Raw genomic sequence first — 22,793 nt, forward strand, 5'->3', positions numbered from 1 at the left:
TATATATATTAAAAATAAGTTATCATATTATATAAGAAGATAGGTTATCTTCTACAGCCACTAAAATCAATGTCGTGAAACCCGTGCCGGACGTCAAACCGGTAAGGATCCCATATTAGGTTTAACCGGTTTAAACAGTTAAACTGTCTGGTTTGAACGGGCCATTCCATACATAATTAATCATTTTTATCTATAAATATATAATATATAATTATATATAAATGTAAAACCGTATAAATTAATAATTATGTATAATTATATTGAAGTAATAACATCTTCATTTTTTTATGGTAGTAAAACAAAATATTAGAGCAGTATTCCATTTTTTATTTTTAAGTGATCCGCCCGATTAATTTTCTGGGTTAATTTGGTTTAACCGGGTTTAACACGGTCAGACCGAAATTTCTCTGTCCAAAGCGGTAGAACTTTCAATCGGTTAAAATTGTAATACAAAGCCGTTTTCAAGTTCGGTCAGCGGTCAGACCGGTCGGACCGTGGTCCAATCCGGTTCTCACAACACTGACTAAAACCATGACGTGCATCCAATTTATTCATTTTTTAAAAAAATATTTTTAAAACTAAATGAAATAATACACATATCCTATTTTTACTGGTCAAATAATATAATAATCAAATAGTTTATTCTCTTTATTAAATCCTAAAAACAAGAAGTAAGTGGGTGACCTATTTATCTTAACACCAATACACCAATACACAAAAAGAAGAGAAGTTCCTCACACTCATTCCCACTCCCATTTCCAGAGAGAGAGAGAAATGGCACTTAGAGCAGCCGTACTCCGCCATCTCCGTGTGCCAATCCAAACCGCTCCATGGCGTGGCGGCGCTTCCCTCCGCTCCATGTCTTCACACGATGATCATATCACCAAGGACGAGGTCATCGACAGAGTCCTCTCTGTCGTTAGGGATTTCCCCAAAGTTGATCCTTCTAAGGTATCTATTTCTCTCTTTTTTCTCTCTCTAAGACCTTTTTTCCTTTTACCATCGGTTCTAATTTAAATGAGAATTGGGTTTTCTAGATCGTTATTTTTTTGATTTATTCAAATGGGTTACAGTAAAAATTTGAAATTTACATCATTTACCCATCTGGGTTGTGTTTTCAGTGTGTGGAAATGAGAAATTTGTGTCCTGAATCGTTATTAAATAAATGGGTTCCCTCAAAATTTCGGATTTTTTGTTGATAATCATGAGTAGTGTGAAAATTTGAGAAATAGTTTTCCCAAATTGTTATTATTTTGATTTACCTAGAAGAGTTTTCCCAAAGTTTGTAAATTTTCCATCTGGGTGTTGTTTGCGATCTGAATTTGTGTGGAATATGTGAAACGGGTAACCAATTTTTGTTATGTTCATTTAGCCATATCTTGAAAATTTACCTCATTAACCTTGTTGGTTGTCTCTGTACTTGTATTGTAGTCTTAATCAGTATGAAAAATTAGAATTGGGTATTTCCAAATCATTATGTTGTTGATTTATAGAATTACATTGCACCACATTTTGGAAATTTAGGTCAATAACATCTAGGTAGTGTTTGTTTGGGCACCTGAGGAATTTGTGAAAGATTTATGTTGGATATGTGGATGTGCTAATTCTTTCATATTTTTCAGCAGAGTTATTATTCAACCGATAAGGATTGATCATTGTATAAAAAACTAGATACAATTTGGGCACATTGAAGCTCAAACTATTTCTTTTTTGATTGAATTGTTTTTTGAAGAAAGGTTTCCTTCAATGTCTTCCTAAATGGGTGACCCTATCCATGAGGCTCCTACTGTTGTGGTCAAGGTTAAAACTTACATGTGTGCAGTCTTATAATTGATAATGGAATGACGGTTTTCTAAACGCCTTGTGATAAAATAATTAATTTGTATCTGGATATACTTCACTGTGATCTTCTGTTCCTTGCTTTCCCTTGAGTTGAGGTTATATTCCATCAAGACAATTTTTTAGGTGAACCATAATTAATAATTTCTACGGCTTACTCTTATTCTTACAACTTTTAATTCATGGAAAGTGAACAAATACTTTGTTTGGCTCCTTGTGGTGCATGCAACTTCATTTGAATTTGATACTAATGTAGTTTTTACTTCAAAATTTTGATTTGGTAGTAATTTTGAATTCCTATAATTGAATAAAGCATAATTTCTGGAAATTTCTGTTTGATCTTTTGAATTCCCTTCATTTGATTTATTTATATCCCACATGATTTTGAACATTACGTGGAAGGTATCACCTAGCTCTTATTTTATAAGGGTAATCTGGGTTGAATATGCAATGGATTGGACTTCATTACAGCCCCCATGTTTTGATGCATTTTCCTATTTTATGTTGGATCAATCTTGTCCTCTTATCCTATGTAGTAATTCGTCCATTCTCACTCTCTAAGCTTTATTTTCATTAAAAAGATACTCAATGAAATATAAAGTAGCTGGGTTCTGTAAATGTTATTAAAATTTTGAAAACTTAACCCATTTCTATAAAAAAACACATTGTTAAATGATCTTATTTTAAAGTCAATGTGATTTCTTGAGTAGGCTAGAGTGGCCTTCCATTTCCTTATTCCTCATTTTCCCCACCTGGATTTGAACTTTAAAGTCAGACTCGGACTTACGCGTATATTTTAAATCAACAAAATTTTGGTTCCTTATAACTGACCTCCCTTCAACAATTCCACCAGTACTCGTACATATTTAAATTAATGTGTGGCATATATGTGCAACTTTATGTTAATCTGAGGTTGTGGCTTTTGAAATCTCGATCTTTTAGGCTGTTCTTTGATGATTTATATTGGTGTGGCATTACTTGGAGTAAGGCTTGTTGGTTGGAAATGCCTTTTGAGGAGAAGGAAGTCTGTAACCTTGTTTTTGGTTTGAGGAAAGACAGAGTTTAGTGACTTTACTTCTTGTTTCTTCTGTTGGAGTCAAGCCTGGCCTCAGGGTGTTTGTTGAATTCTTTCGTAGTGGTAACGTTGAAGTTTGTGTGATAAACTGTACTTTTATCTCATTTATTCCTAAAAGGGATTTGTCAAAGTTAAGGATTTTCACCTTATTAGTTCAGTTTCCAGTTTTTGTAAGATCATCACTAAAGTTCTAGTTTCCAGAGTTGGTGAAATCCTTTTTAATAGTTTATACCATTTCTTGGAATCAAAGTGCTTGTATTCCTGATAGACGAATCCTTCATCCCTCCCTTATTTCTAATGAGGTGGTGGTCAGAGTTGCATCCTAAGAGAAAATCGGGTCTTGACTTTAGGCTAGACTATGAGAATGCTTATGATCGTGTTAACTGTTTTTTGTTGTTTTATCTTAGTGTGGATAAAGTCATGCGTAGGAAAAAGTTTTTGGGGATGAGATGGTGAAATTGGATTTCAGGGTGTTTATCCTGGTCTACCTTTGTACTTCGTTTTGATGATATTCTCGTGGAAAATGTCTCTAGTATGTTCCATTTTGCCTATTTGTTGGTAGAAGTTAAAAAACTATCATCATCACCAACAAATTGATCACCAATACATAGTTAAAAGAGTTACAATTTTCATATTTCGTCATGAAACTTTGTTGTAAACGTAAATTATAAGCCGGTTTCTCTTGCTCTACAGGTGACTCCGGATGTACATTTCCAGAAGGATTTAGGTTTGGATAGCTTGGACAATGTGGAAATCGTAATGGCACTAGAAGAGGAGTTCAAGCTGGAAATCCCAGACAAGGAAGCTGATAAAATTGACTCTACTCATCTTGCTATTGAGTATATTTCTAACCATCCCATGGCTAGTTAACTTGTGTGTCCTTTTCTATTTAGTTTCATGTTGAACTAAACTTCAGTGTAACCTTTCGCCGGATGTTTCCGGAATCCGGTCTCTTGTTTTATCCTTTCATTTTTCCAATTTTATTGGAGTGAAGAGACTAGTTGTTGAAAATAATGAGAATCTTTTGGAAATCAGTTTGTCAGTGAAGAACTACTTTTAAAATAACAGCTTTTTCGACAGCGAAGTGTTGATTCTATTGTGCTAGATCTGTAATGTGGTAGGTGCTAACCTATAAATTTTGTGGTATGCATCATGAATTCATGATGATAGTTTTTCAGGAGTAAACTGGAAAATTATCTTTTATTTCATGCCAATTCGGTCTCTACTCTTGAATTCTCTTTTTCTTAACTTTTACCTTGAAAATCACAATTTATAAGGATAAGTTTGGAAACCCAATTAAACTCAGAATCTAAGTCCAACATTTTTCTCAAGGTCGATGGTTCGATTCCTGAAAGTAACAATTGTTAGGAGGGGTAGCTATAACCCCGAAAGGATTAGTTCCTTACCTAACAATGTGGGGATATCTTTGGTAGTATCAAAAAAGAGTCTAACATTCAGAAATTTGGAATTTAATTTATGCTAATTTAAACTCTCAACAAATTTTGTCCTACCTGAATTATGTTATTTGTATAACAAAGTTTGACATCAAAATCATATAAAAATACTTTATGACTTATACTTTGTTAATATTTTCTTTTTCTGTCCTCACTTCCCTTCACTGCACCTATAACTCACTATCACTCATATTCTGTCTTACATTATTTTGCACTTCAACAAAGTGTACACTAGCCTACATAATGAACACTACTATATGCTACATTAGCATGCAATGTAGATAAATCAAGACAACGTGTAGCCCAAAAATAAGTAAATAAAATAAAATATCTCCTTGTACCAGAAAATAATTTATCTTCTCCGGCTAGTAAAAGTTTGACATGTGTATTCTTTTGTTTAGTTTTAGAAATATTTTTGTTAAAAATGATAAAATATGATACATGTCATGATTTTAGTAGCTGAAGGAAATAATCTATCTTTTTATACTAGAAAATATTGTATTTTCTTTTTAAAAAGAACTAAGACAATGCAACCATTCCATTATTACATGAAAGATATAAATAAGAATAAAAAAATGGAGCAAAATAAAGAAATTGCTTCCATGCTCATTATCTTAGGTTGCTTACGTAGTTATATGATTATATGATTATATGATTCTTTCTAACATCCTATTATATTTTTGAACCTGACATGTTGATCTTAAAGTGTATTCACTTTACTGCTATGGTTGAGATTGAAGTAACATTGATGCTAGAGTTTGCAAAAATACTCTTCATCTAGATTCTCCATAAGTTCTCAAACATCCTTTTGGTTTAGATATTAGATATACAATTCTGATCAAAAATGATTTTTCTGAAAGTAAATCCAAGACAGTTTCTAGGTTCCACTATAAAATTTTTTTATCGTGTGTTAATCATGCGATCCAATTCCATACTCCACATCCTGAATATAATGACAACAATTTAATTAGACTGACAAAGACTATATTTAAAGAGAATAAAATGTCTCCTCATAATATGAGATAATTTATCCCCATAAATTTATTCAACATTTGACATGTGTTTTATTCTTTTTATAATATATTTTAAAATGAAAACTTCTCGAATAAAGACATAAGACAGATGTCAAACACTAATTGAATTTAAGAAAATAAATTATCTCTTGACATGAATAAATATTTTATTCTCATATTTAAATTGTCAAGATAAAAAAGAGGAATTCGAACTTTCAGTACAAAAATTCGTATAATAGATTAGTAATATCATATTTTACTTGTTACTTATGTAACGCATATATATTAAGATAATCATTAAATATGTTAAATTATCAATTTTAGATAATGTATTTTGACTAAATTATTTCTAAGAGAGGTAATATATAGTTATATATTGTTAGTATAAAAATTTATATACAGTCATTGTATCATCTTCATTTATTTGAATTATTTTATTTGAATAGTCAACAGTAATTAAGTATGAATGATGAATCATATAATAATAACGTACTTTTTTTTTAAAAGAGTTAATATACCGAGTGCATACATTTTTTCCTCTTTCTAAGAACTCCTACTCACAACTATTACACTATATTTAATGCAATAAGGACAAAAGAGGAATAAAAACACGTTTTTCCAAAGTAACAAACAATATGAAAAAACTTCAGAATGTTAAAGTGAAAATTAAAATGTGACAGGGGGCGTAACTACTAATTTCATATTAGTAGTTTAGTGGGATTGTTGTAAACAATATACAATTCACATTGTAATTGTGGGTTGCATATCTCCTATACTCAATTTTAATGTTATTCTTCTCAGAAAAAATGAACAAGGTTGAAGGCAAAAACCACGTAGGGTGATATTCATCTTTGGAGAATAGATATGACAATTTTTTGGTCCAATGGGACTTCATTTCAAGGAGAAAAGGGGGAAAAATTAAATTATAATGTATCATTCAATTAAATAAAAAAACTTATAAAAACATAATTATATTAGGTGATGTAATTTGATTAAATAGAGATAGAAAGAGATAGAGTTTTTCGGGACAGATAATCTCTTCGAGAAACTGTCTAGGTACACTATATGGGATTCAAACCTGCATATCTTAGTTGCTTAATCTATGGAGCTCACTCAAAGAGATAAAATATGGCAACTTTTAAAGGACTTCAAAAGGTAATCGGTTATTAATATATCATTTTTATTTAAAGAAATCACAACTCATCGCTACACATAATGACAAACATAGGTCCAGAAAAGCCATTCAACACTAGTTAAATCGACATTTAACATCAATAATTGAATAAATGTTTGGAACTAACACGTTAAAAACTTTGAAGTTTCAGCATCAATTATGACTTGATGTCGAAAATGGACAAACTAAATCAGTTGTAAAATCTATCTGATATTGAAAGTTAACATTCGACATCAACTATAAATTTTAACTAATGTCCTTTATCGACTTTCAACATTAGTTTAAAACTATAAACAATGTCAAATTTTAAGTTACAACCTCGGTTAAGATCACAACAAGGTTAAAAGTTCAATTTTTTAAAGCACTTTATACTTGTTTAGGTATTATATCACGATCAAATACTTTCTTTTAAAATTCAATATTAAAATTACATACAAGCATACTTCATATTGAGTTGGGTTCCTTTCTTATACTTCAGAGTCTAGTACTGGATACACACGTGATACTCATAAAAACTTACGAGTTTAGATTTTCTTAATTACATAAATAAAAAACATGTAAAAATATCTCATCATTATTTTTCAATACTCGAAAGTCCAGTACTCTTACCGAGTCTCTCTCCAAGATAGTGCCTAGATCATTACATCTTTCGTGCGGGTCAAAACTTACCCAACAAAAAATTTCGCTACCTTAGGACTGTTATAGTTATGGCTGCCATTCAGTGGGGCTTCGGTCGCCCGCCGAGTTCGTTTCCTTCATATCAATTACTACACAAACTATGATGTTCTTACTACAATAGCAAATCCGTATTTTTCATACCACACATAAACTACATTGTTCTTATACTATATACGACATTATTTATACTACACAAACAACCTATATCCTCTAATTATTCTTTCCATAGAGCAAATACATTATCAACTTGCAGGGCATTGTTCTAACCTTTGTACTCATTGATGGAACATCCAATTTACTACTCCAATGAGGGATATCCTCATAATCAACTATGTAAGTTTTCTTAGAAAAATAATATTGTGAAACATGTCTCGAGAAATATCAAGCATAACTTAACTTATAACATGGCATAACATATAATATGACTTTGAACATGATTTATAAATATGACTAATTAATATAATCTGGACTATACTTATAATCTGGTCAAATAGTAAGGTTCTCACATAACCCTTTTTGATGACTATCATGAGTGGCATGTACATCGTCCAATTCATTTTCCTTATTCAAAGTAGGCACCCTTGTTGAGAAAGAAGGAGGATAAAAAATTAAGAGTTGAATCTTGTTTTTCTGGGTAGAGATGCAAGATGTAACACGAGCCGCATTAGTATAGATGCAGGTTGTGACATCGGCCGCATTAAGCTTGGATGCAAGGTATGTAACACTGGCATTGTCTGACATAAATTCATAGTGTTGCATAATCACAACCACTGGCTTGGATGCAGGGTGGGGTACGAATATTGGTTGACATTGATGCAAGGTGTATGATGTGAGTGTACTCTTTAAAGTGAAGTATAGTAGTTCTTTGAGCTATAATTGTTGGTATAGACAATAATAATAGTTGTTGAGGCTTTCCAAGGAAACTCCATAGTTTAGCTAGACTAAATATTAAAGATAACAATTATTGGTGAACTTTGGCAAGAAAGTTTCATTGTGTTGAAAGTCCCCACAACAATGGATAGTTATATGACATGTTTTGTTTGAAGAAGGTACAAGTTTAAAGAAGGGCTAGTCTCTTGGTGACATTGTTAAAAGTTAGAACACTCCAAAAGGCTTACGTTGAATTAAGAGTAAGTTCTTATCTGGAGGAAGTTCATGGAAGATTTGGTGAAAAATGTCATGCATTGAAAGAGGTAGAGCTAGATATTCACTTACGTGGAGATTGATGTATAGATTTTCCAATAAGCGAAATATTTTAATTAAGGTATACTATTATAAGAAATCACACATTACCTAAAACTAAAATGTATAAGGGATACCAATATTATATATTGGGTTAAGTTACTTTTTATTATATCTTACACCATTCACTTGGTTAAAGGACTTGGGACATGGATAAGGCATGAAAGGGACATTACCCAAGCTTCACTTGGTCAAAGTATCTTTCATGAGAAATGGGCCATCCACGGATCTATATTGAGAGGAGTTAGGATCCTTTCCAATACTAGAGAGACAAGTACATTACAAATAATATGAAAAACAGAAGATAATATGACATTTTTATCCTTGAATACAAATGTAAAAATAACAACTTACCTCTCTAGTACCGAAGATGATTCTTTTCCTATATAAAGTTAGTGATGACAACAAATTTGATATTGGGGAAGACAAATGGTGCCGTGAGATCTATGACTGTTTGCTTCATTCTAGATACCATTGTTCTGGACATGTTTACAAAGAGTGAGGGATCTTATTAACATTATCACTGAATGTTGGGAACTTGGGATCAACAATTAATCAGGAATGTGCTTTTCCATATTTGCAGTGGACTAAACTTTGTAGTGTAACTTGTATACCAAGATACCGCGAATTGGCATGGCAGGTAGGCAGGGATATTCTGTCAGTTTGGAAAGCTCTTGCGACGAGAGGAGTCGGCCACTGTCAGGTATGAATGCTCTCTTCTTATGCAGAAAAGTAGCACTTATCTGGTTCGCTTTACCATTGTCATTCCATGTCCAACAGATCGGTCGTTCGCATATGTATGATTTAATCATAAGCTTGATCAATGAGGGCAAGAAGGAAGCATTAGCTATAGTTTTCAACACCATGTAACAAATCTGGTTCACGAGGAATGAATGTATTCATAATAGATGGCAACTGGATGTTCAGCAAGTTCTGACCAAGGCTGCATCATTGGAATGCCCCCAAACCAGAAACTCTAGTACCTGCATCCCGGATGAGAGTTTGCCCCGTTACGTGAAGGTAGTTCCCAGCATTCTTAGCTGATGCTGCTGCTCACTCCACGCATACGGTAATGGATCCAAAGATTGCGAAGACATTAGCACTAGTTTAGGCTCTCAAATCACGATACACTCTTAGGAATTGGACTCACTCATGTACTGAAGACGCGGAATAATATATATTTTGATGAAATAATCCAAGAAGGCTTGGAAGGAGGTAAACAATTCAGCTTTCTGAAGCTCCAGCATATTATAGGAGAACAAACAATACAGTAGCTAGTTTCTTAGAGCACTTGCTAGATTCTGTCCCTGATTCTCAGTTTGACTAATAAAAGTCTTCCATTTCAACCGAAAAAAAGTCAATTAACATGTTTTTCTTTAATGCTAGCTTTCTTTGCCTCATTTTTGCGCTTAGCGTTCCTTTCAAGGTTTTGAATTAGAGTGTGGAATCACAATTGCAGCTACAATATTGGAGTGTAAACTACTCTTTAAACTCTCACTTCCCTTGTTGATTTTAACTCTAAAAGATAAATAGAAATTCCTAGTCTTCAAACAAAGAACACAACTATGTACAGTTGGTTAGTTTAGAATGTAAACTACTATATTCTGTTTATAATGAAATTCCTTCTAAAAAAACAATGTGTTAGGCAATTTATCATTCACTAATCTCAAATTCTCAATTAACTCCATTGAACCCTTCTTTAATATTGATAACCAAATTATATTTTTTCTTTGTATAATTTTTAGGACTTCAGATTACATGCTATCATCCCTTAGTACTATCCTACATAAATAAAACATTACAACATTGAAGCAAAAAGTAATTGACTAGTGAGTGAAAACTGAGACTTATTATCAGTTGACAGCATGAGACACCACTCTTACAAATTGCTATAACAAAGGTTAAAATTATGTAAAATTTCATATTCAGTAACCCTGTTCTTCAAGAATTTCAATTAAGCTAATAATAGTAATCATTAAAAGAAGCTCTTGAATTGGGCGGGCACCGCTTCTGCTATGTTTTAATACAATTTTCTTATCGGGACAAAAAAGATATCATTCAAAGATCTTGAAAACATGGCATCATCAATTTGGAAGAACAGAATTTTTCATTCCCTTACTTACTACCATACCTTGTGAACATAGATCTCTTTACCATATTCACCACTTCTCTTTTACCATTCTCTTCACTTTGTTCTCCTTCAGAAGCTCCTCTTGATGATCCAGTATCAGATCCCTCCCTCTGCAACTCCACATCATGGTCATTATCGTTCAGTATATCGCGAACCGAAACCCTTCTTAGATTATTCACATCTAACTGCTCAATAGTATTATCTTCATCATCATTAGCAGCAGCACTTTCCGCTGGCCACTTTGGTAGAACTTCATCTCCGAAACTAACCGAATCTTCTTGCTGTTCACTTGTCTCAGAACTCTGAATAACTATAATAACATCATCACTCATATGCTGGTATTCCAATGCATTGATACTCATGTTCATGGTAGTTGGTACTTCCATCAATATCGAACTACAATCTCTTTGATTCGGATCAATATTCGATCGACACAAAGGACAACTCGAGTGTGATTTCAACCAAGGATCAATACAAGGAATATGAAAAGCATGGTTACACTTAGGCAACAATCTCAAATTCTCATTCTCTTCAAACTCACTCAAACAAACAGAACAATCACTACCATCAACCAAAACACTATTCTTCTTATACTTACAAACTGTTATAGATTTGATGAGAGTCTCATCTAAGCCAGAAGATGAAGAAGAAACTTGAACCAACTCATTGTTCACACCACCTTCATGATTATGCTCCATTTCTGAGTTGGTAGGATCATTATTTCTACTCTTGCAGAACCTTGAAATGATGGTATAGTAAGTAACCAAGATGAAAGTACTTGCTAAGATTCCAATAACAGCAACTATAAGAGGAGAAAATTGAAAACTTGATGAAGAATCATCATCTAAGTCATCAGCACCAAGTGTTGTTATTGAAGGAGGAGGTGGTGAGAAAATTATGTAACACCATTGAGGACAATATATGCTGCAAATTCCTTGAGAACAATCTTTGAAAACAGTATTTGGTGCAAATGGATTTGAGGTACTTACAGAACCCATTATGTGAATGTAATCATCACCTCAATAAATGGAAAAAAAACATTGAAGTTGTTTGATTTTGTATAAGTTACTAAGATTTTGAGTTCATCTTTTTTTAGTGAAAAAGAGGTATCAAAACATGAGAGAAAAGGGTATCCAAGAGAATAAAGAAAAGGACGTAGTTGGAAAGCAAAGCAAAGCAAAAGTGAGTGGTGGTGGTGAGAGTTTGTGTTTCTTGTTTTATCTCTTTCTATACTTGTTAATGTTTAGTTCATTAGTCGAAAAATATATATTTAAGTTCAAATATAATTATTAAATATTTTTAAAAAAATAAATTATATTTTAACATAAAGATAATTATTAAAATCATATGTGTCATATTTTATTATTTTTTATATAAATATTTCTAAAACTAATAAAGTAGTACATATATCATATTTTTACTAACTGAAAACATAAATTATCTCTTGGTATAAGAAAATATTTTATTCTCTTTTTTTGATCAATTACAACTTATAGTAAATAAAATGTTATATAGTGTGAGACACAAGTTGTGTTTTTCAATGTTTACCACAAAGTTATTTGGTCACCGGCAACATCAATATTTTCTTGTCTTGCAAGGATTTGATTATTAGTTACTTGAAGTTTTAACATAATCAGATGTCAAAATTATTATATTAATCTAATACAATTACATAAGAGTTGCTACAAAAATATTCACAAATAGTTTTTAAACAAAATATTAGTTATATATTACTCTCCGGAAGTGTTTATCCTGTTTATGAGACAACACTACATACATATATAGATAACAAGATAAAGTCGTATAATACTCTCCATTTCCTTAATAGATGGACAAGATCCAAGTCCTTAAATAATTCATACATTTTACAATATTGAATTAAATTTGGTTTAGAAAATTAATGACCATGAGATAAGAGAATTGGGGAGTATTGTACACATGTAAATATATAAGAATTTTTAAGGGGTAAATGTGTATATATGATGATTCTATTACAAAAAATTAACACTTCTTACATATTTAAGTTAGGTTATAAATGTTTGAGTAATACTATACTAAATATTTTTAGTTTTACTATTCATACTATACATATATAATAAGAGAAAAAAATGTATGCACAGATAATATAAGAGGTAATAGTTCTATATAAATGAATGATGAATGATATAATGACATTGTATAAATCTTTACCATGACAATGTATAAATATTGGAGTGTTTCTTAACATTTGGTCTTCACATTTGATTGATAGTTGACAAAGTAGGGCAATGTTAGCTGAGCGGCATGATTTATGGAAGTTGTGATTCAGACATGTGCATTCAAGTATGATCCAAGATACATGTTTGGTACAGTGTTGGTGAAGGAAGGTCCACCACATGGGTTTCCTAGGCAACAGTGATAAAGGTATCTCCAATTAAAGTTGTGAATATGTCGATGCTGAGAAATATTAGGATTTCACTTTTCTTTTAATAATGTTTTTTCTTTGGCATTTTATGTGGATTTACATGTGAGATTAATGAAATAACGTGGGTCCATTAAATGATGATGAGTATGTTGAAAAAAGAGTATTATTAATAACATCTTTCATTCTGAATCTCAACCCGGGAAGGGAACCAGCCCTATAGATTATTAGTAAAAAGAAAGATGTCTATATTAGATTAAATCGATTTAAACAGTTAAACTATCCGTCAGAAAGAACAATTTTATATGCAATTAATAATTATCTATAATATAATTTTATATGAATGCAAAATTTTATATAATTAACAATTATATCTCTTCATCTTTTTCAGATAAAAATAAAATAAAATATAAGAATAATATTCTTTTAAATTACATGAACCATTTGATTTACTTTCCAGGTTATTGAAATTTAGCTAAGTTTAACACAGTCAGATCGAAATTTTCTCAGTTTAAAGCGGTCAAACTCCTCATTCAATTAAGAATGCAAACTAGAGTCATTTTTAAGTCCGGTCAGCATTTAGACCATCATGTCTTGGTCTCATAACATTGGGTAAGACAATTAAAAGAACTCAAATGACCTAAAAGATTACTTGACAAATAAAAGGGAATTGCACAAATAACAATTGCCGATAAAATATATATATATATATATATATAATGGATGAAGACCCAAAAGGAGCAAATAACAAAAGAACAAGTCTAGGCTTAGCTACATGATTGGCATATTTGGCCAGAACAGCAAGAGATAGGCAAGAAGACATAGAGAAAAGGTAGTGAATGCCCAAGTGATAATGTTTGCTTCTTAAGGGTACCAGCACATGAATTGAATTCTCTAAAATAATATTATGATTCTATTGGACTAATCAGTCTATTGTGGGGTAGCCCTTGATAACATAAACAAGAGTCATAGGGGTGTAACAAAGAGCAAAAGCAAGTTTCAAACCCATACTCTCCATATTTTAACATAGAAAAGCCATGCGCATTCCTTGATTCACAGTTCTGGTTCAGGGTCAGAACTTGGACATGTAAAAGCTCTCTTAATATACGCGACTCAGCTGCTGAATCGGCGGTATAAGGTCTCATTAGGGTAGCTGTGTAGTTACAAAGAGTTGTCTCATAGTGAACACCATATGTTGATGGCTGAATATAATTCACTTAAATATCAAGTGCAGGCTTTATTTCTTCAAGTGTAGTAGTGTGGCAGTTGGTATAGTTTGGACGTATTTTGATTAGCTCATGGTGGATTCTTCTAACACCATCTTTTTTACACTACCTGAAACACGGTTTCCGGTGGTGGAAGTGTGGTTATGAATGAAAAAAAGGATGGTGCTAAAAGAATTCACCACAGTTTATTTCGGAAGCATATTGTTATCTTTGAGCAAAGATATTTGGAAATGAAAGAATGGTTATCTTATTAAATATTCTATATTTACATTTCTAATTCAATATCACCATTAAACATGAAATTTGATGGGTGATAGTAACAAAATTGCACAACCTTTTCTTAATAATGGTGAAAGAATATTCACTCATCTCATTTGGGAACATCTCTTGAGCTCACCTGTTTGAAAGATGTCCTTCTTAGAGACACTTAAAATTCCAGACTGCATCTCAACCTTCTTAATGAGAAGCTTCAGTAGTGGAACCTTTGATAGAGTTCTACGAGACCCCACCATGATCAACTTTCTCTATTCAGCACAAGAAATTCAAAACTAGTTAAAAATGACAGTTCTTCAAAAATAATACAAGTTAAATTAACTTTTTGAGGGGATCCACTTACTCCCCAGGAGTAAATTAAAAAAATTTACTCCACAATTTAGTCATTCATTCTATGAAAATTAAATGGTTCAGATCTACTGACTAAATCAAATCACATAAACCATTAGATTTTTATAGAATAGATGGCTAAGATATGGAACAAGGTTTTTTTAACTTACTCCTGGAGTATAGTTTACACTATTTCTTAGTTTGGTCTCTACACATTTTTTTCTTTTCAGACAATTCTCTATAGCTATAAACATTTTCAAACAAGTCCCCACTTTGCTATTCTAAGCTATAACACTGACAATGTTGGATGATATGCCAATTTGACATTTCACATAGAATAGAAACATGTGATGTCATTCACATGTTTGGCATCTCAAGAAATTGTAATGGCATGATAGTTAAGGAACAAAAGGAGACTAATCTAAAAATGTTTATAACTAATAGGACTCATCTGAAAAGGGGAAATGTAGAGACTAGAATTCAAAACAACCACAGGGACCAAAAACAATTTATACTATTATTATAAGGAAAATAGAAAAACACCATTTATTCAAAATATAATCATACCGTAGTGAAGGTTGATTATTATCTAGTGTGGTGAAAATTGTCCAGTGAAAAGGGAATAAAAATGTAAGAATAGCTGAATCACCTTTGCACGAGTGAGAGCCACATTTATCCTGTGCCAATCTCCAAGCAAAGAAGCAGCACTGCTTGTTGGATCTTCACTAGACCTTACAAAAGATACTAAAATGCAATCCTTATCTCTACCCTGGATAAACAGATGACTGAGTTAGAAGTCTTTTACAACAACCAAGCATTAGTGACACTAGGTGAGGTCGGCTACATAGATCGAGGACGACATGCTCTATCATATATCATGTTCATTAACAGATTATTGATCTTTATATCTTTCCTAATCGTTTCACTTATGGTTTTTTTTGGTCTCCCTCTGCCACTAGAAACTGGATTAACCTCCATTTGATCTAATCTCCTTACTGAGGCTTCCAACGGTTTCCTCCAGATATGCCCAAATCACTTAAGGCACAATTCTACCATCTTTCCTACAATATGAGTTACTCTAACTTTACATCTCCCATAATTTCATCACCATATTGTATGATTGACGCACCATAGAAATGAAAAGACATGAACAACTAAGTTATGTTCTTAAATGTAAGTGGAATACAAAATAGTATGCAGTTACATTTGCTTCAGCCCGTACCGTAGTTAATGCAAACCTAGCCATGTGAATTTTGCAATGAATGCTAAAAAAGTCTAAAGGCCAACTTTTTAACTTCACTTTTATATTTGCTTTAGCCTTAGCCTTACCTGGTATTTGTCAATGGTATGTATCTCCAAGGAAGTCATGCAAGCAGCATGTCGAATGAGGTTTGCCTGAGCATTATAGGGGGTAATAACGCCAATTTGTTCTACTGCAATCCCATTATTGACCAATTCCTTTGATATCTGCATTATAAAATAAATGAAAATATTTTTTGCAGGCATGAGCAAGTCAGAGCATAAATTATAAATAAGTATAAACAACAAAGTCAGTCAGACCACCAAATTGTGCTTGGGGTTTCATGTTGACCTATTTCCATTTAAAGATGGTACTAGCATTTTCAAAGAGGGACGACTGTCCCAAAATACTCCTTAGCAAATATATTGATTATTCAAGTTAACCAAAATACAATATAGTGAAGGAATTTATGTTAGCCAATATTATTGCTAGCGTGTTGGGGAGAAAGTTGGAGTAGCTCCTACGGTAGAAAAATGGTAGAATCGCTCCTTAGGTGGTTTGAACATGTGTGGAGGAAAGTGATAGAAGCTTCCATAAGGAGAGTAAATCAAATGGAGGCTAGTCCAAATTCTAGAGGAATAGCGAAACCAAGAAAAAACATAGGCGATATAATTAAAAAAGATGTAGAGATCAATGCTTTGTTAATGAACATGATTTATAACAGAGCATTATGGTGTTGTTAGATCCATGCTTGGTCGTTGTTGTAGTATTAACCAAAAAATGGAAGAAACTAACCATTGGTACTTATACTAGAGGTAGATTAAAAACTATTATATTTTCTTAAGAGCTTTTGCATACATCAACATCCATAAAATTGTACAGAATGTGTTATGAGTCTCTATTATTAGTATCAGTGGCTAATTATTGGTTAAAAGTTAAAACTATTTTATCATTTGGTTATTGGATTACTGGTTTACAAAATATAAAATAGTGGTCTGATAGGAATAGGAATAAGCCTCCTATTAAGCATGTGTATGTAAGAAGAAATAAAAGAAAAGAATGATAGTTTTCAGTTTTTCGGTTAAAAGTTAGTTAGGGGAAGGAGTTTCTATAAATAGAAACTATGATGTAACTAGAGGTTATCTTTTGGAAAAGTAGGAAAGGAGGTTGTAAATGATTCAGGAATCAGTTATCACCCTAGAGGGAATTCCAAATAACAATTGGTGTAAACTCCATTGTAATTCTTCATTCTTTCAATAAAATTCAGCAAGCATTCAAGATCACATTGATCTTGAATCACTTTTCTTCTACTTAGATCTATCTTCTTCTATCTCTAAAACCAATTTCTAAGACTGGTATCAGAGCACCATCTTGGTGCCCTGATTACACGCTTCTAGGAAAGAAATTCGTGCATGGTGTCTACAAGAGGCATGGCAAGAAATGCAGAAGATTGGGTTCTGGAACGAGAGGAAATGAGAAAGGAAAGGGAAGAGCAACGCATTCGTACCGTATTGAATGAGGTGAGGATGAAGAGATTGGAGGAGACTTGGCCCAACTCACCACTAAAGCTAGGGTTCCTAATTCGCGAGATGAAGGAAGTGAATTTGGGGGGAGCATGAAGTAAGGGACAATCGAGGAAGGGAGAGGTGGAGGAAGCTAGAGATTCCCATCTTTTCAGGGGATGATGCTTTCGGATGGACATAGAGGCTTGAAAGATATTTCTTGCTGAAAGATTTAGTAAATGAAGAGAAGATGCAGGCTACTATGGTGGCACTGGAAGGGAAGGCTCTCAACTGGTACCATTGGTGGAGTAGGTGCAATCCTCAAGCATCTTGGGAGGGGTTTAAGGTGGCAGTTATTAGAAGATTTTAGCCATCAATGGTGCAGAACCCATTTGAGCAGCTTTTGGCTTTAAAACAGGAGGGAACTGTGGAAAGGTAGGTAGAGGAGTTTGAAAAGTATGTGAGGGCACTGAAGGAGATTGACCTAGACTTTGTGAAGGGCATTTTTCTGAATGAACTCAAAGAAGAAATCAAAGCAGATGTCAGATTATATGAGCATCCTTCTCTATCTAAGGTAATCCAAAAATCCCTTATGATAGAGGATAAAAATTTAATAATGCAGAAGAAGGTGAGCCCCCAAATTATACTAGGTCTACTAATTTTTCTAGGAACACCTTCCCTAGTAAATCATTCCCTAGTAAATCAGTGACTGTAGAATCCAAAACTTGGGGAGATAAGAAGGGTGAACAACCTCTAGGAGGTAGCAATTCAGTGGCCATGAGTAGTGTAGGATCTAGTAACAATACTAGGGGAGGAAACTTTAAACACCTTATAGGGTCTGAGTTGAGGGAAAAGAGAGAAAAAGGATTGTGTTTCAGATGTGATGAATCTTATAGTAGGGATCATAGGTGCAAGAACAGGCAACTGAGAATGATCCTACTTGAAGAGGAGGAAGAGTTAAGCGGTGAAGAGTCTATGCTGGCCAATCTTAACTCCTTACATTTATCACTTTGGGCTATGGCTGGGTTGACCTCTACCCACTCATGGAAGGTGACTGGTTTTCTGGAGGGAAAGGAAGTTGTGGTGCTGATTGATTGTGGAGCATCCCACAACTTTATAGCTTCTAATTTGGTAGATAAATGGAAACTCAAGGTGCAGGTCACTCCTAAATATGTGGTAGAGGTGGGGGATGGACATAAAATACATTGCAAAGGAAGGTGTGACTAGTTGACACTTGTAGTGCAGGGATTAGATATCAAGCAGAATTTGTATTTGTTTGCTTTAAAAGGAGTAGATGTGGTTTTGGGCCTAGAGTGGTTAGCTAGCTTGGGTGAAGTCAAAGCAGATTTTGGCAAGCTAGAATTGACTCTAAGAAGGAATGGAGTGAAGTACACAATCAAGGGGGATCCAACTTTAACCAAAACACAACTTTCCTTAGGAGCCTTCTTGAAAGAAGAAGGGGATGGGTTGATGTTAAATTTTAGGGGGGGTATAGAAGCTAATTCCACATCTGTCTAGAATGTTCCATTAGAGGTTGTTGAAGTATTGGGCAAGTTTGAGGAAGTGTTTGTTGACCCTCAAGAACTTCCCCCAAAAAGGAGACATGATCATGCTATCCACCTCAAGGAAGGCTCAAACATTCCCAATTTGAGGCCTTACAAGTATCCTCATTATCAAAAGACTGAGATTGAAAAGTTGGTTTTGGAGATGTTGCATGCTGGAGTAATAAGGCCAAGTATCAGTCCATACTCAAGTCCTATCATTCTAGCTAGGAAGAAGGATGGAGGCTGGAGGTTTTGTGTTGACTATAAGGCCCTTAACAAGATAATCATTCTGAATAAGTTTCCTATTCCCATTATAGAGGAATTATTGGATGAGTTAGGAGGAGCTAGTGTGTTTTCTAAGCTGGATTTGAAGTCAGGCTACCATCAGATCAGGATGAGAGAAGATGACATAGAAAAACTGCTTTCAGGACACATGAGGGGCACTATGAGTTTGTGGTGATGCCTTTTGGCCTCACCAATGCACCATCGACTTTCCAAGCATTGATGAATGAGATTTTAAAGCCCTTCCTGAGGAGATTTGTATTGATTTTTTTTGATGATATCCTAGTATTCAGTAGAGACATTCCAACCCATATTGAGCATTTGCAGCTGGTTTTGGAGGTGATGCAAGCCAATTCTCTCGAGGCAAACAAGAAGAAGTGTACATTTGCTCAGGAGAGATTGGAGTACTTAGGCCATATGATCTCAGGGAAGTGGGTAGAAGCAGATGCAACCAAGATTGAAGCCATGAGTTCTTAGCCTATGCCTAAGGACATTAAGGGGTTTTCTAGGACTAACTGGATATTACAGAAGGTTTGTACAGAATTATGGCAAGATAGCAAAGTCTCTCACTGATTTATTGAAGAAGAACAACTACAAATGGACTGAACAAGCCACAAGAGCTTTTGAGAATTTGAAGACTGCCATGCAGAATCTTCCACTATTGGCAGTGCCTGATTTCTCTAAGAAATTTGTGGTGGAAACAGATGTCTCTAGTCAGGGGTTGGGAACTGTCCTAATGCAAGAAGGTAGACCTCTAAATTTTTGGAGTAAGGGGTTATCATTGAGGTCCCAACAAAAGTCAGACTATGAAAGAGAGTTGATGACTTTGGTGCAAGTTGTGCAAAGATGGAGGCATTACCTACTTGGTAGACACTTTATTGTTAAAACTGATTAGAGGAGTCTGAAATTCCTCACTGATCAGAGGCTATTTACAGAAGAGCAATTTAAATGAACAGTCAAGCTCATAGGTATGGACTTTGAAATCCAATACAAGCCAGGAAGGGATAACTCTGCTGCTGATGCTCTCTCTAGAAAAGGAATGTATGCAGCCATATCTTTGGTTTCTGTGGTTGAGATAGATGACTGGACTCAGGAGGTGGGGCAAGATCCTAAATGGAAACAGGTAATACAAGACTTGATCATTGCACTAGGGTCTCATGAAGGGTTTGAGTTCAAGGGAGGGTTATTGTTGAACAAGGGCATATTGGTTATTTCAAAGAGTTCCAACAGAATCTCTTTAATTCTAAAAGAATGCCATGAAACACCTATGGGAGGCCACTCTGGTTTTTTCAGGACATACAAAAGAATAGCTAGCTATGTGTTTTGGGTTGGAATGAAGAAGGATATCAAAGACTATGTGGAAGGGTGTGATGTATGCCAAAGGAACAAACATTGTACACTAACCCCTGAAGGATTGTTGCAACCCTTACCCCTACCATCACAGGTTTGGATGGATGTTTCCTTGGATTTCATGGGGGCCTACCTAGAGTCCAAGGAAGGGATACCAGTAGTTGATAGATTTATCAAGTATGCTCACTTTTATGCCCTAGGTCATCCTTTTACTGCCAAGGAGGTAGCTATGGCTTTTGTTAATGAGGTTGTAAAGTTGCATGGGTTTCCTTCTTCCATAGTCTCTTATAGGGATCCCATCTTTATAAACAGTTTTTGGAGAGAATTGTTTAGGCTGGCTGGCACTAATCTGAAGCTTAGCACATCTTATCACCCTCAAACTGATGGGCAAACAGAAGTTGTTAACAGGTGTTTGGAGGATACTTAAGATGCTTTGTAGGGCCTAGGCCTAAGCAGTGGGCAAAATGGTTATCTTGGGCTGAGTTTTGGTATAATTCTACTTATCATAGCTCCACTGGTATGACTCCTTTTAAAGCTTTATATGGAAGAGATCCTCCTATGTTGATCAAGGCTGGGGAGTTTCCATTTAAGGTAATAGATGTTAATCAGCTAATGCAGCAAAGAGACCTCATACTAGGAGAACTCAAACATAACCTCACTAAGACCCAAGATCAGATGAAAAGACAGGCTGATAAAAATAGAAGACAAGTGGAATTTGAGGAAGGAGATTGGGTTTACTTAAAAATACAGCCTTATAAACTTAAGTCTTTGGCTTCAAGACCTTTTGCCAAGTTGGCTGCTAGGTACTATGGACCCTATAAAGTGCTGAGCAGGATAGGAGAGGTGGCATACAAACTGGACCTTCCTAGTCAGGCAAGAATAAATCCAGTTTTCCATGTCTCTCTTCTCAAGAAGGCTCTCAAACCTAGTCAACAACCTCAACCACTTCCTCCATTACTGAATGAAGAGTATGAGTTGGAAGTTGAACCAGAAGATATAGTGGACTGGAAAGAAAATCAACAAGCATAGGTTGAAGTTTTAGTCAAGTGGGATAATCTAGCACCTTGTAACAACTCTTGGGAAGAAGCTGCTTTGTTACAAGAGAAGTTTCCCTCTTTTTCTCTTGAGCACAAGGTGGGTCTTTTAGGGGAGTATTGATAGGAATAGGAATAAGGCTCCTATTAAGCATGTGTATGTAAGAAGAAATAAAAGAAAAGAATGATTGTTTTCTGTTTTTCTATTTCTGTTTTTCGGTTGAGAGCTACTTAGGGGAAGGAGTTTCTATAAATAGAAACTATGATGTAACTAGAGGTTATCTTTTGGAAAAGTAGGAAAGGAGGTTGTAACTGATTCAGGAATCAGTTATCATCCTAGAGGGAATTCCAAATAACAATTGGTGTAAACTCCATTGTAATTCTTCATTCTTTCAATAAAATTCAGCAAGCATTCAAGATCACATTGATCTTGAATCACTTTTCTTCTACTTAGATCTATCTTCTTCTATCTCTAAAACCAGTTTCTAACATGGTCAAAATTATTTTTATTTTGGTTATTCAAAACCATCAACTACTTGGTAAGAAGGGACAGTTATGGAACCAAAAAACCTTCGCAGTATAATGTGGTCAATCAACACGGTGCAAATATGTCAAAAATCAATATGCGATATCCAAGACTTTGTCATGTTTGTCTATAAAATCTAAAGAGTGTACAAAGAGGTTGAAAATCGTGACAAACAACACGCCAAACTTTGGACGGAAGGTGTCACACGCATTGTCATATTCTGGACCACTTAGTGAACTTTTGGGAGTTTATGAACCATGTCACACATTTTTAAAAGGTAAAAGAACAGGGTTAAAATGAGGCAAACTTGAATGATGTAATTGAATATTAACATCATCCGTCCAAAGAGTAGCATCTATCATGATTTTGGACAACTTTGCACACTTTTGAGAGCTTAGGGACCTTGTTGCATATTTTAAAAGTTAATGACAAAAGTGCACATAAGGCAAGGGTGTAATTTTGGTTTTTACCCTAAAAAA

At 34.2% G+C, this 22,793-nt stretch overlaps 3 protein-coding genes and 1 long non-coding RNA gene across 7 annotated transcripts in view; 1 reads left to right on the forward strand and 3 right to left on the reverse strand.

Moving 5' to 3' along the window:
* On the forward strand, positions 714 to 3,989 carry LOC109355630 (acyl carrier protein 1, mitochondrial). The gene is made up of 2 exons (XM_019598873.1): positions 714 to 951; positions 3,608 to 3,989. Exons 1-2 carry the CDS (start codon positions 775 to 777, stop codon positions 3,782 to 3,784), a joined length of 354 nt encoding a protein of 117 aa, XP_019454418.1. The 5' UTR covers positions 714 to 774; the 3' UTR covers positions 3,785 to 3,989.
* On the reverse strand, positions 8,862 to 10,440 carry LOC109355346. Its single transcript, XR_002108651.1, has 3 exons — positions 10,137 to 10,440; positions 9,064 to 10,097; positions 8,862 to 9,012 (listed from the first exon to the last, which is right to left on the reverse strand). It is a non-coding gene; the product is annotated as an uncharacterized LOC109355346 (long non-coding RNA).
* Positions 10,524 to 11,811, reverse strand: LOC109355345 (RING-H2 finger protein ATL52-like). 2 transcript variants are annotated; one of them, XM_019598456.1, is made up of 2 exons: positions 10,690 to 11,811; positions 10,524 to 10,611 (listed from the first exon to the last, which is right to left on the reverse strand). In XM_019598456.1, the coding sequence occupies exons 1-2, from the start codon at positions 11,602 to 11,604 to the stop codon at positions 10,591 to 10,593; spliced, it is 936 nt and encodes a 311-aa protein (XP_019454001.1). In that variant the 5' UTR covers positions 11,605 to 11,811; the 3' UTR covers positions 10,524 to 10,590. The 2 variants fall into 2 exon arrangements, with proteins under 2 accessions (XP_019454001.1, XP_019454000.1); XM_019598455.1 differs by having other exon boundaries at positions 10,524 to 11,810.
* Positions 14,457 to 22,793, reverse strand: part of LOC109354472 (DNA replication ATP-dependent helicase/nuclease DNA2) — a 34,335-nt gene continuing 25,998 nt past the window's right edge. For 2 of the 3 annotated variants that reach the window (XM_019596993.1, XM_019596992.1), the window contains 3 exons: positions 16,166 to 16,303; positions 15,486 to 15,605; positions 14,457 to 14,757 (listed from right to left, as the gene is read on the reverse strand). In XM_019596993.1, the coding sequence (XP_019452538.1) occupies positions 14,599 to 14,757; positions 15,486 to 15,605; positions 16,166 to 16,303 (417 nt within the window). In that variant the 3' untranslated portion in view covers positions 14,457 to 14,598. Of the gene's footprint in view, positions 14,758 to 15,485; positions 15,606 to 16,165; positions 16,304 to 22,793 lie in introns of those variants that run through there. The other variant, XM_019596994.1, reaches the window with a different exon arrangement.

Source organism: Lupinus angustifolius, chromosome LG08 (assembly GCF_001865875.1).
Source record: "Lupinus angustifolius cultivar Tanjil chromosome LG08, LupAngTanjil_v1.0, whole genome shotgun sequence".
Classification (NCBI taxonomy): Eukaryota; Viridiplantae; Streptophyta; class Magnoliopsida; order Fabales; family Fabaceae; genus Lupinus; species Lupinus angustifolius.